At 46.9% G+C, this 19,859-nt stretch overlaps 1 protein-coding gene across 1 annotated transcript in view; it reads right to left on the reverse strand.

The window, feature by feature from the left end:
* Positions 1 to 14,038, reverse strand: part of KCNK17 (potassium two pore domain channel subfamily K member 17) — a 50,835-nt gene extending 36,797 nt beyond the window's left edge. Inside the window, exon 1 of the mRNA XM_030557279.1 lies at positions 13,808 to 14,038. Within this exon, the coding sequence (XP_030413139.1) occupies positions 13,808 to 14,038 (231 nt within the window). The remainder of the gene's footprint in view (positions 1 to 13,807) is intronic.
* Positions 14,039 to 19,859: the final 5,821 nt, after the last annotated feature.

The following is a 19,859-nucleotide window of genomic DNA, read 5'->3' on the forward strand; positions in this document are numbered from 1 at the left end:
GACAGAGATTCTAACTAACTTACACTGAGGAACCTAAATACCTTTGAGGATCTGGGCAAAAATGACTTTCCCGAGATCACATAGCCGGTCCAAACTCCCATGCCAGCACCCCTTTCATTGGACTACACCTTAACCGTCTTTTGGCCACACTTCCAGAAAAGGACAATCATCTGCCAGCACATGTTGGGAGATGGAAGTATTGTGGAGGATGGCATGTTACGTCCTTCGATATACCCAAACTCTGGTCAGTTTTAGTATCCTGTGCTTGCTGATCGTGGCATTTTAGCCAGTGCTATTTCAGAGTGCTATTTCAACATGAAGTGTTGCTTCTCCCTGTAAAACTGAGTGTGTCTCAGAGAGATCCTTAGGAAAGGCAAAAAGAATGAGTATAAGGACTGGATCAGAGAGGGGGAATCTCACTTCCCAGTTTGTTTGGTTGGCTTTCACACATTCACATGAAATCAGCTTGTCCAGGAAACACAGACTTGTCCAGGAAACCAAGATTATGGTGATTGTTTACCTGGTCTCAGAAACTCTCATTCTTTCCCCAATTATCAGTGTGGGAGAGAGGCATTTCAAAAGGCACAGGACCTCTGATAAGGGATTAAAGTTTAAATGAGTTTCTCTCTGCTATATACTGGAAATTCTTAAGATTAATATGTACAATTGCACAGTTCTTACAGGATAACAGTAGCAATCAGATAACATTCACAAGGTTCACTCTCCTCTCAGATTAGGAAGACAAAGGTTAATTAGCTTCAGAATGAAAAAAGCTCTATAGGTCACACCACTGCTACTTATTGGCACTCAACCCCAGTTCTTGGCTGGCGGAGGCCCTGTATTTGAATTCTGACTAAAGCAGAGAAGATGTGGGATGGATTAAAAATTGGGTAGAAAATAGCTGCTGCCTCAAATTAGTACCACTGAAGAAACCAAGACCTGATGAATTGACTTCCCCACACCTTTAATAGCATACATTAGACCTAGTCTACACTAGAAAATGTTTGCCAGTGTGGCTATACAGATGTAGCTATAGCAGCAAACCCTTTTAGTGGAGACACTGGCCATCGTGGCCAAAAAAAAAAAAAAAAAGTGATTTTGCAGGTATAGTTTAAACCAGTTCCCGGAATGAAAAAACATTGTTATGCCAGTAGAACTGTGTCTACACAAGGGCTTTTGACCAGATCTGGATTAACCAATGTGCACTTGGTGCACTTGCACATAGTCCCTGTCTCAGGGGCAGGCCCATCCACTGGAAAAAAACAACAAAAAACAAACCTGAGCAGGGCTGTAACCCCATGCATCAGGTCGCAATGCTACTGAATCAACATTGGCCCAGCTGCCCCTCTCATGACAGAGGGGTGGCCATGCCTAACCTGAGTGGTGCAGGGCTCTGTGAGTGCAGGGCAGGCAATGAGAGCAAACAGAGCTGCCCAAGCCTGGGAGGGGAGCAGAGCACTGTGCCAACAGGCATCAGTGAGTGGCCAGGAAGATCCTGTAGGTGGTGGGCAAGGGGCTGTGGATGAGTGGTCAATGGGCTATAGGGTAAGTGGGGAGTTTTGGGGGGCTGTGGGATGAGGGGTTAGGAGTCAGTGGAGGATGTTGGGAGCCAGTGGGATTGGGGGCCAGGATGTGGGGGTGAATGTGGCATGGTGGTGGTGGTAGGGTGAGTTCTAGGGGTTGTGAGAGGGAATGGGGAACGTTGAGGATGGTAGGGTTGAGGGCCAGGATAGTGGAGATGAGTTGGGGATATCAGGGGCTACTATTGCCACTGCAATTGAGGTGCTGGGGGCTGGTGAATGGGATGTGAGTCAGGGCTGCGGGGATGCAAGGCAGGGGCTGGTAGAGGGTTGCTGGGGTATATGTGTGGTGGGAGGGGCATTCAAAGGTCTGTGTATATGGTGGGGTATATGTGGGGTGGGAGGGGCATTCTAGGGTCTGAGAGTGGGGTGAGGTGGAAGGGGCATTCTGGGCTCTATGTGGGGTGAGGGCTCTTAAAGGAAGATGCTCCCCACAATTTTCATAGTGTACAGGCCCCAGGTTTCATACTTAACTGATTTTTACTAGATAGAAATATTGCAAAAAAAACCTCAAAGTCAAATACAGCCCTAATTAATGCAAAGGTTTCCAGCGTAGACCTGGCTTAACAGAGAATTACGTGATCTTGTGCAGTTGTGTATAATCATGGTATCCTAACCCATTAGTCCTGGGGTGGGGGGGGCTAAGCTCTGCCCCCCGATCTATCTACCTATCACCTCACCAACTTCCCAGCTGCTACTTCTGTGCACATGCCTAGCTCCGCAGGCGAAGCATGACACACACCATGGGATGCTGTCATGATCTCCTCAATCCTCCCCCTAGCAGTTAAGTGCCAGAGCAGCAAACCAGGCCCACAGCAGCACTGTGGACCAGAACAGAGCCACCACAGCCTGGGTTCACTGTCTAACCCCTGTGCCCAGTCCAGGTTCAGAGAAGGGCAAACAAAATGATTAGGGGTTTGGAACGGGTTCCATACGAGGAAAGATTAAAGAGGTTAGGACTCTTTCAGCTTGGAAAAGAGGAGACTAAGGGGGAGGATACACTAGAGCAGGGGTCCTCCATGCGGTGCCCGCGGGCGCCATGGCACCCGCGGGGGCATCTAAATGCACCCGCGTCCTGGACAGCAGTGGAGCATCCACCAAAATGCCGCCAAATTTCTATGGCGTTTACGTGGCGACGCATCTCGATGACGTCATTTGTCACAGCATGTGACGTCATTGAGAGGTGTTGCCACTGAAACGCAGCAGAAATTCAGCGGCGATGCCTCTCGATGACACCATTTGCCGCCAAGTGACATTATCGAGAGGCATTGCCACCGAAACGCTGCAGAAATTCAGCGGCGACGCCTCTCAATGACGCCACTTGCCACCGACAAGCAACGTCATCGAGAGGCGTTGCCACCGAAATGCCGCAGAAATTCGGTGACATTTCAGCGGGTGCTCCACCGCCGCCACGGTCCTTCGTCTTGCGCCTGCTAGATGAAAAGGTTGGGGACTACTGTGCTAGAGGTATATAAAATCATGAGTGATGTGGAGAAAGTAGGTAAGGAAAAGTTATTTACTTATTCCCATAATACAGGAACTGGGGCCACCAAATGAACGTAATGGACAGCAGGTTTAAAACAAATAAAAGGAAGTTCTTCTTCACACAGCGCACAGTCTACTTGTGGAACTCCTTGCCTGAGGAGGTTGTGAAGGCTAGGACTATAACAGCATTTAAAAGAGAACTGGATAAATTCATGGAGGTTAAGTCCATTAATGACAATTAGCCAGGAGGGGTATGGAATGGTTTCCCTAGCCTTTGTTTGTCAGAGGGTGGAGATGGATGGCAAGAGAGAGATCACTTGATCATTACCTGTTAGGTTCACTCCCTCTGGGGCACCTGGCATTGGCCACTGTTGGTGGACAGGATACTACGCTAGATGGACCTTTGGTTTGACCCAGTACGGCCGTTCTTATGTTCTTATGACAGGAGCAGAGCCGCACTGCCTGGGATGAGTGTGGGATGGGCCCACTCGCTCGCTCGCATTCCTGCCCCCGCCAGACCTCCTCTCTGCACCAGACTAGGGTAGAGCCAGGCCCAGTTGCAACAAACAATTTTTTCACCTTCCACCAAGGCAGTTAGTGCAGCTACTGCAGACAGCTTACGCAGCCTGGAAGACCATGCTGCCCCCTGACTCCTGGGCCATCTGCTCTGCCAGTGGAACTGTTCCTAGGTCTGATAGGTAGGAGTAACCCCAGAGTGCCTCTGCCTGAACAGAGCTGAATATGCCCTACTGTAACAAACAGCATTTATTGATTTTTCAGAACAAAACAGTCGGGTCGGATCGGAGCTGATCATTTTTATGGTGTCAATGTGAAAACAGGAAGGGAGAGAAGTTTTCTTCCAGTTTTGCTTTCTGAGAGTGGGATGGGGAGTTGCCACCAATCATCTGTGAGAGGGACCTATGTCCTTCACAGCTGCTTAAAGACAATATAGAGATGGTAGGCCAGATTTTGACATGGATTAATGCCTTTTTCCAGGGTGTTCGGGGAAGCCACACCTAAACAAGGCCCTTGCTCAATAAACCATTTTGGGATAATAATTCCATCCTGTCTCAGACCTGCCTTTTGTTGGACAAGTTCTTGAGAAAGTGGTGATGAACCAGCCCCTGCTTGCTCCACTGAGTTATTTGATCCCCATAGTTAGATTCAGATCTAAGTGCAGAACCAAGGCTACAATATCAACTGTGGTGGCTGATTTTTTAGTTAGACGTCAGCATAAGCGGTTTCCATGCTTACTCAATTAGAGTAATCCGCAGCTTTTAAAACCACTGACCACAAGGTACAACATAACTCATGTGTGGGCTCTTATGGGCCAGAAGGAGTAGCCCACAGTGAGTCTGCTCCTTCTTTTCAGAAAGGTCCCACAAGGTTGTGCTAGACAATTGCTTGTCCTCCGTGAGGGACTTCGTAGGTAGGTTCCCCACATTTTTACTTCACCATATCTTCTCTTAAAGGTATAGGAGGCCACCACAGCAGAATTCCAGGTGCACTAGGCTGCATTCTCATTAATGTATAATAATCCTCACTCTTAATGAGCTTTTTAATGAACAGCTTCATTACTCTCCCAGTGCCAGACCAAGCTGGGGATCTGAATGAAAGTGAATTGGCTGTAGCTCAGCCCAGAGAAGAAAGGGATGCTTGTTACTAAGAAGGAAGCACTAAAGGAATGGACAGAGGTGGTGCTTGCACCAGCTACTGTGTGTCTATGACTGCCTTTTCCAAACTCCCTTTCACAGATCCACAGTGCTCCAGGCTGGTGGGATTCAAGGAGGGAGGCAAGAGCTATTTATTTTATTTACCTCTTCTTTGATTTTCTCCTTCTCTATCATGGTTTGTGTAATTAACATGCTTCAAAGAACACGGTGCTGCTGCAATGCTAAGGACTGGACAGGCCAATCCAATAAATAGAGGAAACAGCTGCAATAAGGTATTAGGACGACATTGTATGACATGAGAGGGGTGGGAAGCAAAGATATGAGGGAGGGGGAATAATGGGAATTATCCTAGTGACCCCACTAGGAAATCACATATTTACAACATTGGAGCAAGGCGGCAAACAAGGAAGCTCCAGGCCCCCTGGTTGGGATTCCAATTCATAGATTCTAAGGCCAGAAATGACCATTGTGATCATCTAGTCTGACCTCCTGTATAGCACAGGCCATAGAACTTCCCCCCCAAAACTCCTAGATCCCATCTTTTAGAAAAACATCCAGGCTTGATTTTCAAAACTGCCAGTGATGGAGAATCCACCAAAACCCTTGGTAAATTGGCCCAGTGGTTAATTACTCTGAGTGTTAAAAATTTACACTTTATTTCCAGTCTGAATTGGTCTAGCTTCAACTTCCAACCATTACATCACGTGATACCTTTCTCTGCTCACTGAAGAGCCCATTATTAAATATTTGTTCCCCATGTAGGTACTTTTAGTCCAGGGGTGGGCAAACTACAGCCTGGGGGCCGCATCTGGCTTTTCAGACATTTTAATCTGGCCCTCAAGCACCCGTCGGGGAGTGGAGTCAGGGGTTTGCCCTGCTCCGTTCGTACTGTGGCTCTGCATGGCTCCTGGAAGCAGCAACATGTCCCCCTCTGTCTCCTACATGTAGGCAGGACCGGCGCTAGTGTTTTTAGCGCCCTAGGCGCATTGCCATTTCGCCACCCCGCGCGCTGGTCCGCGGCTCCGGTGGAGCTGCCGCAGTCGTGCCTGCGGGAGGTCCACTGGAGCCGCGGGAGCAGCGGACCATCCGCAGGAATGCCTGCGGCAGCTCCACTGGAGCCGCGGGACCAGGGGACCCTCCGCAGGCACGACTACGGCTGGTCCACCGGAGCCGCCTGCCGCCCCCTCCCGGCAAAATGCCGCCCCCCAATAATCCTGGCGCCCTAGGCGATCGCCTAGGCCGCCTAAATGGAAGCGCTGGCCCTGCACGCAGAGGCAGCCAAAGGGCCCTGCATGCTGCCCCCCGCCCCAAGTACCCCCCCGCTGCTCTGATTGGCCAGGAACCATGGCCAATGGGAGCTGCAGGGGCGGTGCCTGCAGATCGGGCAGCATGCAGAACTGCCTGGCCGTGCCACCGCATAGGAGCCAGAATGGGGACATATTGCTGCCTCTGGAAGCTGCTTGAGGTAAGCGCCGCCCAGAGCCTGCACCCCTAACCCCCTCCCATGCCCCAAGCCTCTGCCTTGATCCCCCTTCTGCCCAACAAACCCCTTGGACCCAGTCCAGAGCACCCTGCTGCACCCCAAACCCTCATCCCCGGACCCCGCACCCCTAGCTGTAGCCCTTCCCCCGCCCCCTGCGCCTCAACCCCATGCCCCAGCCTGGAGCCTCTTCTCACACACTGAACTCTTCATTTCTGGATCTATCACAGAGCCTGCATCCCCAGCTGGAGCCCTCACCTTCTACTGCACCCAACCCCCAATTTCATGAGCATTCATGGCCCATCATACAATTTCCATATCCAGATGTGGCCCTCGGGCCACGTAGTTTGCCTATTCCTGTTATAGGCTGTTTTCAACTCGTCGCTTAACCTTCTTTTTGTTAAGCTAAACAGATTGAGCACCTTCAGTCTATCACTGAATAGTTTCTAATTCTTTAATCATTCTTGAGGTTTTTCACGGAACCTCTCCAGTTTATCAACATCCTTCTTGTATTGTGGACACTAGAGCTGGACACAGTATTCCAGCAGCGGCCACACCAGTGCCAGATACAGAGGTAAAATAACCTCTCTACTCCTACTTAAGATTCCTCTGTTAATGCAACCAAAGATCATACTGATTCTTCTGACCACAGTGTCACACTGGGAGCTCACGTTCAGCTGACTATTCATAACAACCCCCAAATCTTTTTCAGAGTCACTTCTTCCCAGGACAGAGTCCTCCATCCTGTAACTATGGCCTCCATTCTTTGTTCCTAGATGTACACATTTACATTGAGCCATATAAAAATACATATTGTTTGCTTGCGCCCAGTTTACCAAATGACCCAGATCAGCCTTTATTAGTGACTTGACTCTTCACTATTCACCACTCCACAATTTTTGTGTCATCTACAAAATTTATCAGTTATTGTACATTTTCTTCCAGGTCATTGATAAATATGTTAAATAGTGTAGGGATAAGAACTGATCATTGCAGGCAGGGATTTGGAGAAATCAGATATTTGAATTACTCCACTCCAGCTCCAGGCATAAAACCTACTGGTCTGCACTCCAGGTTTGGGCTCCGCTCCAAAGTCCTGATTGCAGGAATCCACTTGAAACACACCCACCCAATGACAATTATATTTTGAGACCCATCAGTTAGCCAGTTTTAAATCCATTTAATGTGCACCATGTTTGTTTTATATCATTCTAGTTTTTTAATCAAAATGTCGTGTGGTACCAAGTCAAACGCCTGACAGAAGTCTAAGTATATTACATATTCCAGAGTCTTTGAAGAAGTTCAACAACTGTAGCTGCAGCGGAGTCCACAATCCTGGCATACATCACAGCAAAGGGAGTGAGAAAGTCTGGATAACCAGTTCAGTTCAGGCACAGCGACACATCCAGCCTATGTGGTGAACAGCCGCTGAGGGATATATTTTCTTGTATATCACAAATGAAAGAAGGTTTGTTAGGTGTTCTTAAAGCCGGAAAGAAAACTAGGCTTCTTCAAAGTTCGGGATGTTTAGATCTGGAGCTTTAGGTTGAATAGCTCTTTACAGAAACCTTCCTCTTAGCTATGATGTCCCAGTCTTTAAAAATGTATGTCTGATTCATGTGTGTGTGATTGGCGTGGTGGGTAGTTGGGCGTGCATATGGAACAACTCTAGATCAGAAATAGGCAACTGTGGGAGGTGCATGGGTGGGCTCCAGGATTCTGATGTATTAGATCCAAAAACGCAACCCAGCTTCATTGCACCAGTGCTTGTCTTGTGCTGAGAAATGTAGTGCAGAAGAAGGGAGAAAAGGAGCCTGACGGGATTGGAAAAGGTGGTGAATACACTTTCAACAGAATGAAAACAATCAAGGGGACCGGAAAGCAAATAATAGTTTATATAACACCAGGCTTAGCCACCTAAGCCATCCTCTCCTGATTACAGAGCCTCTCTCATCTAAGCCATCTGTCTGAACCTGTCAACCAAAGCTGTCACTATCTATTGGCTGATTGGTGCTTTGTGCAACATGAGCTGATGCTTTCAGTCCAGTTCCTTGTGACCAGCTGTCCACATCACACACGGCACCTTTGCATATAGTCTCAGAAGTATGGCCAAGGATTAAAGAGACCGAGGACACTGCACCTGTTTCTCCTCCTGAGAGGTGGTCTCTCCAGGGTACAGCAGACACACTTTGGAAAGGAGTAGCATGTGGACAAAGCCTGCTCTGCTGTTGTCCAAGCTGTACCTGTTCTGGGGATATGTAATAAACTTTAGCCTCGAGGGCTGTCAATCCAACACCTTTTATGAACACTACCTAATTTATGAAATTAAATGGTTGCCATCAGACTGCTTCTGAACGTTCTTGCCCCCGTGTGCTTTGACTGTTTTCTCCAACCCTTCCTGCCCTTCCCTTCCTTTGTCCTTCCATCTAGCTCCTCCCATCATTCCACTGAAGGATTTACATAACAAAATTAAAAAAAAATCGCTGAACTAACATGACATTTGCAACCACCACACTGCATTGCTCACTCTACTTGTATGTTACCTTTCCTCTCACCCTGTGTCTGTCTTGTCTGTTTAGACTAAGCTCATCAGGACTGTCTACTACTGTGTTTGTACAGTGCCTAGCACATCGGTCGGCAACCTTTCAGCAGTGGTGTGCCTAGTCTTCATTTAGTCACTCTAATTTAAAGTTTTGTGTGCCAGTAATACATTTTAATGTTTTTATAAGGTCTCTTTCTAGAAGTCTATAATATATAACTAAACTATTGTTGTATGTAAAGTAAATAAGGTTTTTAAAATGTTTAAGGAGCTTCATTTAAAATTAAATTAAAATGCAGAGCCCCTCAGACCGGTGGCCAGGACCTGGACAGTGAGAGTGCCACTGAAAATCAGCTCACGTGCCATAAGTTGTCTACCCCTGGCCTAACACAACAGAGCCCCAATCTTGGTCAGTTACAAGGCACAACCATAATAAACAGGATATTAAATTATATGTTTGTACAGTGTGTAGCAAAATGAGACTTCATCCGCTGTCAGCCCCAGGACTCTACCGTAATAAATGCGGTTAATAATAATGTTTGGAGGTAACCCTAATGAGAAAGCTTTGTATATAAACAATGCTAAAGAACTTCACAGACTGTGAAATATGTCAAAGTAATTAAAAAGCCCAGCCACTTCTTTTGCTTTTTCATAACCACTGTGTCCAGCTCTTTCCTAGCTTGCAAGTAATCAAATTATGTGTCTAGAATACCAACATGATGATGAGATAGGACCGATCATGATGTTGCCAGGTAACCAGTGGGTGAACAGATGACTGAGGGAACAGGTCATTTTATTTGTTTTTTGTGTGCATGTACCACACACAGTATCCAAGCAATGCCACAAAGGAAATTGGAACAGGAACTGGAAGAGAAGGGGGCTCTTGTGTGATTTGTTTGGGATTTTCATTAAACTTATCATGAAAACCTATTAAACAAAAAATATATAAGGCTATTCAAGATCAGGCCAGGGTTTCATGTAGCCGGAAGTCCAGCCGGCACAAGAACCTTCTAATTTAATAACAAGAGTAAGAAAAAAACCCTTTAACTTCCTTCCCCATCTAGGTCTTCTGTAGCCCATACAATAAGTTCCTTCACTGCATGTTGCGGCCAATCTCTAGTCAGGGAGGACAGAGCTGGCTTCAAAACTACCTTCGGCACCACAGCGAACAATGAGAAGTCAGAGCTCAGAATAGAATGTGGGTCTCCCATTTTCACTGCACGTGGTAAAACAAATCAGCAAAAACACACTGGAAAGGCCTTTTGGTTCTTTGTGGCACTGTGACTAGCTTATCACTAATCCCTTTAACTGTAAACTTTGTCCTTCTTCACCCATCCCCCATTACTGTTTGTTACTCTCCTTCATCTAAAAATTGCATTGTAAGCTCCTCAGAGCAAACGTCATGCCTTTGTATTTATTCTGTAAAGCGCCCAGCACCCATCGTGGGATTTAGCAATTCTTCTCTTCTATATAGCTGCTTATCTACACTGCATTCACCACTGTAGTACTGGAGCACCATCCAGGCTTGAGCAAAGGGACTGATATCTGCCAGATGTTGCTTGTTCTCTCAAGGATATGAGTGAGACTTTGAAGTCGAGCACATACTGTGAAATGCAAAACTGGACTCATCAGCTTTATTTCCTACTTCCTCTGGCTAATTAGCGCAACTCAAATGTTGCACTAGGTTGTTTGTACAGTTAGCACACAATGTGGATGATATCATTCATTCTATTACGGTAGAGCCTAGGGGCCAGAGTAGGTATCAGCGCCCCATTGTGCTACTCACTGTACTGCATATAATAAAAAGACAGTCCCTGCCCCAAAGAGCTTACAGTCTTATCGCTTCTGGGGGTGAGAGAACGGGACAATCAGCCTAATAGTGTTTCACAGCATTTAAGGCCAGAAGGGACTATTGGATCATCTAGTCTGACCTCCTGTGTATCACAGGCTATTAAATTTACCCTATATTGAGGCCAATACCTTGGATTAGACTAAAATATTTCAAGTCCTCAAGAGACTAAACTGTTGTGTGCCACAGGCATAGAGGCCAATGTAATTGATTGCATGAGATATGTCGAAATGATCCTAGACGATCCATGCTGCATACTGTAGAGGAAAAAGAAAAAAACCCAAGGTCTCTGCCAATATCATTTGAGGGAAAATTCCTTCCTGATCCAAATCTGGCAATCGTGAGCAAGACTCGACACTAGCCAAGTATCTGAGAAAGCAGATTCTCTGCATCACCTCAGTGTACTTGTCCACCCCATCTGGTGTCCTGTGTACAGCAGTGGCCAATCCCTGATGCCTCAGAGGAAGGTGACACACTCCTCTATCCCTGCCAAGAATACATCTGGCCAACTGTGAACAGGGGTCAGGCATTGTGAAATTCCTTCCAGACCCCTGCAGGTGACTGGCTGAAACCTGAAGCATGAAGTTTGGTTATGGTAATTGTCTTAATGAAGAGCTGCAAGTGTTATGATCACGTTAAGGGCAATGTAGAACTTCCTGTTCCTGGCACATGGAGAGAGGGATGAACAGTTGGATTCATAGTTTCACAGCTCCTAGGCCAGGGGATCATCATGACCAACCACCCCAACCTCCCCCCATCTCTCTGTTGCCCTTGGCTGTAGGATTTCTCTCAGAAAGTTATCTGATCTCACCTCAAAGACTACAAGCCATGGTGAGTCCACCATCTCCTCTGATGAGCTGTTCCAGTGTTGCTGCTTCTTCCTGCTACGAAATTGCTTCTCATTTCAAGGCTGAATTTATCTAGCTTCGACTTATAGCCACTGGATATTGTTAGATCTTAGTCAGTAAGGTTGAAAACCCCCCTCCCTATCGGCTACCTTTTCCAAGTCAATCCTCACAATCTCTGCTAAGACTCTTAACAAAGCTCAATTGTGATGGTGGGTTTTTTGCACAGATGAAACAAAAATGCAAAGATTTACCCACACTGGGGTCAGATAGGATGACACTACCATCCAAACCACCACGAGCATTTGGTTTGGCAAAACCCAAATCACCTATCTGAAACAGAGATGAGCCCAAACAAGAACCACTTATCTAGTCTCTCGCACTCTCCTGAACCAGAGACATTTAGGTCAAGTGGGCTTTGCATCCAAATCACTCCTGGGTTGGATTTGGGGTTTTCCAAACCAATACCTGCTAGATGCAGAGGTTCTGCAAAACCAAAACTGCCCCCGTTTTGCCCATGTGTGGCCCCGAGGGGTTTCAGCAAGAATATATTTGCCCTGTTTAGGCATTGCACAGTTGTTATGGAAATATCCTCAGCATCATTTACAAGCATGTTTTTTGTATTGGCTTGTTTGACACTTGTTCTTTCAAATAATGAATAGAAAATTGGCAAAAATTGATACTTGACGCCAATTAAACTCTCTGCAAAGACGTTTCCGTATTAGTTATTATACGACGTTATCACTGGTAAGATAACATATGCTGTAATGCATTCTGATTCACTGTTAAAATGAAGCAATATAACCTGCAATTGGCCCTTAGAAAACTGGCCAGGATCTTACAATGAAAAATTCTACCACTATCTCTATTCTACCAAGCCAGGTGGCTTAAAGATTGACAGTTTACTCAGGATAAATGAGGGGAGAAAGATATTTAGGAATCATATTAATAACAAAAATATGGCCAGAGATACCTGGAGAACAGACACATTGCAAACAATTGCAGAAAAATTACTGGGACAGAATGGCTAAATTTAAACAGACTGGGGAAAATAAATGTTAAAGATTGGGGCAGCCCCACAATTCAAAAATTGTTCCTAAAAGTGTCACTGGAAATGTCAAAACCTCTACTTATTAATAACAATATTTTTAGCCGTCAGAAGCAAATGGGGGCGGGGGGGGGAGCAAAATTAAGTAAAATGACACACCAGTCTAAGAAAAGGAGGGATGAAATGGCTACATTTTAAGAGACATAAGATGACTTTTAAATATGACAGACTCTGTACAGGTATAAAATGGAATACTGTTGCCTTGATGATTTGGGGAATACATAGGATATTACTAGCACTGGACAGGTCTGCCTAATTCATATGCAGATTTACAAATCTAGAGTCCAGCTGATAGCATGTGGAACGGACTGAAACCAGCGGGGCTCCCTAAGGACACACCATCCATCGCAGGAATCCAGCGCTGGGACAAGCTCCCAGGTGAGGTGTGGGGCGGGGGGTGTGAATTACACATTGGTAAGCAGATGGAAGGTGATGAAAGATACATGTTGAAACAGAAGGTGTGATTCACATCCGTTTAATCCCACAGAGTCAAGTACATGGCTAAACAAAACTGCCCCCTGCCAGGCCCTGCAGCAGGGGTAGTCAGTCAATAGGCAAACTGTGGGCCAAATCCAGATGGCCAGACACTTTCAAACAGACCCCGAAATCTTTTTATTTACTTATGATCATTATTGCTATTGCGGTGTGAAACACATTTCACTGGAGTCCAGACCTTGACTACACCCTGAACAAGAAATTTGGACCTTGACCAAAAATAATTGACTACCCCGACTTTAAGGGCTAATTGCTCAGCGAAGCCAAACAGGCAGCAGGAGGCTAAGGAAAACAGGACACAGAAAGAAACCTTCAAGACGCTTTCCAAGAAAGGCTGATTGATAAGAAGATATCTGAGGGAAGAGCCTGCGTCCTAAACAGGCACCTGCCAGCCAAGGGATGGACACGCTGATCTCTTCAAGCAGAGAGAGTCCCAAAGCCCCTGAGTGCTAGCCATGCATTGGTACTGCTCCTCCTGGAGCTCCCCCAGGGAAGGGGCACCACTCACGCAACATCTCACCCAGCTGCCCCCTACTCCTCAGTTGGGGTTGGTCCTGCTTTGAACAGGGGGTTGGACTAGATGACCTCCTGAGGTCCCTTCCAACCCTGATATTCTAGGATTCTACAACCACGTGCCCACCCAGGGGCTATGGCTACTTGCCCCTTCGGGGGGAAGCGCAAAGCCACCTCCCCTTGGGAGGGGATCGCCAGATCCTCCGCCCCCGCCTCCGGAGGGTGTCCTCAGCCCCCTACCTGAATGAAGCGCTCCAGGGCCGGCCCCTTCAGGCACGTGTAATTGCCCAGCAGCTCCCACTTGTCCTGCAGCAGCTGCTGCGCCGAGTGGCGCTCGGCGGGCTCCTCCAGCGCCCAGAACGCCGTGCTGCCCAGCAGCAGGTAGCCCACGTAGGCCAGCAGCAGCAGCACGGTCCCGGGCAGCCGCCACCCGCGCCGCCCGGCCACGGCGTCCCCCTGCGCCCTGCACATCGCACCGCGCCTCCCCAGACTCCGGACGAGCACCGGCCGGGGCCGCAGGCAGGCAACACGGGGGGCGGGGAAAGGGCGCCGGGGGCGGCCCTAGTGGAGCCCAGGGCCTCTCCGCTCCAATGGGGCTGGGGAGAGAGGGGCCTCCCCGCCTCCAACCCTGTGCAGCGGGGATCGGGGGGGCACCACCCCTGTCCCAGTGATGAGGGAGTCAGGCGCATCTGGCACCCCCGGAAGTGGTGGATCAGGGGCACCCAGACTCCTCTTCAGTCTCTATGTGCCCCCCTATCCCGCCCCGCTCTCTGGTACCACAGGGGCCTGACCCATGTGAATGTAGATAGTTTGTCCTGTATAGGAGCAGCAGGTCTGGGGCACCACCACAATTTCCCAGGGATCAGATGGGAAAAGCTCCAGCTGATATTACCAGTCCCCTGAGCCATTCCCTCCCTCTTTGCCACACTCCTGTGGCCCTTTTCTGGGCTGTGCCTCTGAGTTTCCTTTCAGAAGGACCGGATCACCATGTGCTCCCCAGCTGCAGACTAACAGGCTCTTCACCAGGGGTTCTGGTGGCCACTCAAACTTTCTGGTGCCACTGTGCCATGTTGCCCTCAACCAGTCATTTTGCTTCATGGTTCTCCATCCTTGTCCTACAGTGTGTACCGCAGAACCATTATGCTTAATGTGCATCCCATCTGACTACCCTTGACCACCATTCTTGTTGTTTCACAGATAGTCCCCTGATAGTGCCCACCTATCTAAGTTTTTCTGTGTTTGGTTCCATACATCTACTCTAGTTGTTGGGCGATCTAGTGTCATCCAGAAGCCTGGAGTCCCTACTAGTGAAACCTCCCTCTGAGTCCTTTATACTTGGGAATGAAACCAGCAGGCCCTCTGCCACTTTCGGAGGGACTCCACTCATCATCATCTTCCATCAGGGGAAACTGACCTTGATCATCTTACCCAGTGGCACATTCCCTGTGATCTGAGAGGCACTTTATGGTGATCTGCAGAGAACTGGCTTTCCTCCTTGTTTCCTGCTGCTAAATCACATTAAAAGGCAGTTAAAATATTTTCTTAATATGACTTTTCCATGTAAGTGATTGATGAACTTGCCACAGGGCTAATAAGTGAAGGTGAAGAGGGGTGGGGGAGAGGGGAAGGAGTCCATGAGGCATTCTCTTCATCAAGGTGTGATCCATTCTATGAAAAATATGAGACCTCCCGCCACCCTCATCTAACCTATTCCTTATCCATACAGGGCTGGTGCCTTCTATGCTGAATTTGCTAATTTGGTGAATTAGCCTGTTGTCCAGGACTGTGTCAAATGCTACCCTGAATTCAAGTAGAGTATATACAGTATGCCTCATCACCCCAGCAGACCAATCTCTGTGGTCTCCACAAAACAAAGCAAAACAGTTTTTGGACACAAGCTTGACTAATTTAGGGACAGATTGTGACCATGCAGCGAAGTAAGAGGCGCACCTTAAATCCCTGAGAAAGCTACCCAGACCGTGTGTCTGTTTAGACCCCAATGCCCAGAACAGCGGAAGAGGAGGAGGAGAGTGGATGGATCCTTGGCTACAACCATTTACCAGAACAGCTGAGCTGTCCAAGGGACTGTTGTAATTGCTGCTGGTACAGGGGATGGAAAGGAGAGCTTCAGGGCTGTGCCTAAAGGTGCAATCTAACCCTTTACAGTTAAAGTTGCTCAGATGCATTTTCTCCTAACACAAATGAATGAGTTAAGGCAACATCCACACTCAACATACAAGCAGCCTCCAAGCATTAAATCACTACCACAGTGACGTTCAACCGCACCAGCAGCATAATAGTCTCTTTCACATGTTCACTTTCGGTTCAACAATAGTCACCTGCAATGCATGCGTCAAAGAACTGAAAATTGCATTGCAGAGCCTTACCTCTTACTTTCCAAAGTACTGTTATTTAATAATCGTATGTGAGTTATAATCTTAAAATTAGATGTCTCCAGATACCATGTGTTGGAGGGACAAAGGAGGAAAAGATGGTTACAGTCTGCATTGCCTATCTCAAAAACACAGATACATTTCTAGTATATTTTTACATTATGACCATTGTGACAGACTCAGACCAGTGGGGTACAGGAGTCTGGTAGAGGGCAAATATACTGGTCACTGGATGAGTAGTTTTCTGTTCCCTGAGTGACCAGAGCAGGAGCTGCACTAGAGTAATCAGGAACCTGCTAGAACCAATTAAGGCAGACAGGCTGATTAGATCACCTGCAGCCAATCAAGGCAGGTTAATCAGGGCACCTGGGTTTAGAAAGGAGCTCACTCCAGTCAGACGGGGAGGAGCCAGTGGAGAGGAAGTGCGTGTGAGGAGCTGGGAGCAAGAGGCATAAGGAGCTGAGAGTGAGAGGGTGTGCTGCTGGAGGACTAAGGAGTACAAGCGTTATCAGACACCAGGAGAAAGATCCTGTGGTGAGGATAAAGAAGGTGTTTGGAGGAGGCCATGGGGAAGTAGCCCAGGGAGTTGTAACTGTCATGCAGCTGTTTCAAGAGACATTATAGACAGCTGCAATCCACAGGGCCCTGGGCTGGAACCCGGAGTAGAGGGCAGGCCCGGGTTCCCACCAAACTTCCCAACTCCTGATCAGACACAGGAGGAGCTGATCCAGACTGTGGGGAAGATCACTGAGGTGAGCAAATCTGCCAAAAAGCGCAGGACCCACCAAGGTAGAGGAGGAACTTTGTCACACCATGTAAAAACCAGATCAGCTGCACAGTGCATACTATGAAACATAATCATGCACAAAGGTTACTGATATGTACTTAAGCTATTTAATACATTTATTAATGATAAGGTATATAAAACAACGTAACAGATGAGAGTTCAGGTTTTCTGTCAAGAACTGAGCCCATTTTCAAATCTAAATCAGGAATTCCTTTGTTAGAAGGAACTAGAGGGAAGAAAAAGATTAGGCTCATCTCAAAAGCTCCTAAAGGGGGGCCACTTAAAATACCAATAATTCATAGACTAATTAACAGATGAAAATGAAAATCCCCAGCAAATTCTTTCTGCACTCAAAGAGTAAGTGTCGTAAGTCTGGGGAGGATACAACGTATGAGGGATTTTCAACCTTCCTCCATTCAGAACCCAAAAAACACTTTCAGTTTCCTGTTAGGATCCACTTAACATCCCACAATCCACAAGGTTCTGAGACTGGGGCCATGGAAAAAATTGCAGGTGGTATATTGGTGCTCAGGGACCTGCTGCGGTGGGATGGTGCAGGGGTTGCCAGACTGAGGGGAGATCTTTGGGATGGGTGTGCTGGTAGGCTTGCTAGTTAGAGGCCTGGTGCCATCTTGGTGGCCGGTTGGGGATGGAGTGGCTGCTGATGCTCATGTATCCACACAGTGCCCAGCTCTGGGGCAATCCTGTTTACACAGGCTTCAATGCCAGCTCCACAACTTCAGGAGTGCTGCTTCCCCTGCACCAGAGCCGAGCACTTTACAGGAAGTTGAGAGAACTCCACTCTGTACAGGAAGCAGAGATTGCACTGTAGCAACAGGAATGGGGGGGGGGGGGCAAGATTCCCCTTTTCCTATCTTCCCCTGGCTCCTTAGTGACCATACCATAATAATGCCTGGCCTGGCTCTTATATAGTGTTCTTCAGCAGTAGATTTTCAGCCATTTTATTTTCCCCAGCTGGTAGGTTGTGCCCCAGCGCCCATCCCCTCAGAACTCACCTGAGGTTCAAATTGCACCCACTGAGAAACACTGCACTCTTAGTCATACATAAAAAAAGTATTTTGTCCCTGCTTTAAGTGCAAATCACAGTGTAACCTGAACAACAGAGCTCTTATGGCATCTCCATGATCTCTAGGCTCTTGTCCAAGGCTTGAAAAATCCACTAGACAATGGTGAAAAATAAACTTTTCCCCCTGGTGAGTGTGAGGAGCCTTAAATCATCACCATCTGCAGAATTTAAGATTTTTCTTTCTTTTGTAATTTGTTTTCTAGCCATTATGGTTCTTAAGAAAACCTTTCATGTGTGAACTGATACAGCACCAATGTATCTTCCTGAGTCTGCAGACAGACAACTCCAGAATCTCTGCAGCTACTCAGAGTGTCGTCAAAAGCAGCAGCAGCACTGTGAATGTAACAAGTCTCTGGACGCTTTCACTTTTACTATTCAGAACTTGGGCCTCTGTGTGTGTGTGTGTGTGTGTGTGTGTGTGTGTGTGTGTGTGTGTGTGTGTGTGTGTGTGTGTGTGTGTGTGTGTGTGTAAAAAAGTGCAGCGTCATCAAAACCAAAACTTTGTGAAGCAAGGTTAGTTCTATTGAATCTCCTGACTCGAAAAAACATTGAAAAAAAACTTTTGAAATTGTTGAAATGTGTCTTTGATGTTTTCAAAACAAAGAATTCCAAGGTACTGGTTCAGAATGACTTTTTCATTCAAATTTTAAGCTATTTAGACTAAAAAGAGTTAATCAAAGGGGAAAAAGGGAAACAAAACATTTCAAAATATCATTGCAGCAAAATGTTTCAATTGACCCAAACCAATTTGTTTTTCCCATTTCATGAACATTTTTGAGATTTTTGTCCCAATTGGGGACGATACAGATTTTCAAATTCTTCAAAATAATTGTGGGATGGGAAAAGGGTTTGCTGCCCGGCTCTATTCAAAATCATGTGGGTGACACTGGAAACTGACAAAAATCATGTCAGTGTTTCTCTGCTGCTATTTGGCAAAGCCAATGGCCGGCAATGGAGCTATATACTGGTAGAAGTCCTGGGCTGAGGAAGTAGTGACCCCAACTGCAATTTGTGTGTGTGTGTGTGTGTGTGTGTGTGTATTTTGTACACCACCTTTAGCCTATGGCCTGGCACATATGGTTTGTGTTGCCTAGGTTGGGTGAGGAAGGTGTGGAAGACAGGAGGGGTGGGATGGAATCTGGATCGTATGCACAAGTCAGTATAACTTTATTTGGTACCTGATCGTGTCGTTCATACAAATGGCAGCCCACAATGTTTCATAGAGCTAGATAATATAAGACAGAATATAATATAAATTACAAAGACAGTGGTGTAAAGACAGTATTTAATGACTATATGTGAGCATTTGGTCTGAGGGAGGGAAAAGAGTGGATATAGGTAAGAGAGATTTTCAGATGCAAGTTGCAAAAATATGGAGAGCTAGCTAACTCACAGAGATACAAAGCAGCTGTGCCAGATGGCAGAGACTACAGAGCAGGCGGTTCTTGTGCTCATTTAGGAGATTGTGTGAAGGGACAGAGGGGAGATCAGTGCTAGGAGAGTGGAGATAGACAAGCGCTGTAAGGTAGGTAGTAGATGAGAATGAGGTGTAGAATGGGGTGACGGTGTCATGGGCCTTACTGAGCAAGCCCAATAACTGGGAGCTGTCCACTCTTATTTCCCAGCATTTCAGACTTGAGCACCCAGCCTGGAGTCTCCAGGTTCCAATCATCAGTGGGGAAAACAGGTACGAGGTAAGATGCAAAATCAAGCCGTTGTTGTGAATCTCCACAGAACACAGAACCCAGCAGAGCAGATGTGTGGAATGAGTTTCACACCTTGTGCACTCCTTCTCCAGGCCGCACAATTTGCTGCAGATTTTATAGACATCTTTCCCACAGTGAAATATCAAATTGCTAGTTGAGAGGCTGTCATGTGGTGAACTGTAATCAATCAGTCATGGGCCACTGCTGGTTAACTCTGTCAGTCAGGTTGTATTTGGGGCACACTGTATATGAAGGTTCCATTGATAACAGGTTTATAACGGGTTAATAAGTTATCAATATACGTTATTAGCATTGCACA

The sequence above is a fragment of the Gopherus evgoodei genome, chromosome 3 (assembly GCF_007399415.2).
Source record: "Gopherus evgoodei ecotype Sinaloan lineage chromosome 3, rGopEvg1_v1.p, whole genome shotgun sequence".
Taxonomy (NCBI): domain Eukaryota; kingdom Metazoa; phylum Chordata; order Testudines; family Testudinidae; genus Gopherus; species Gopherus evgoodei.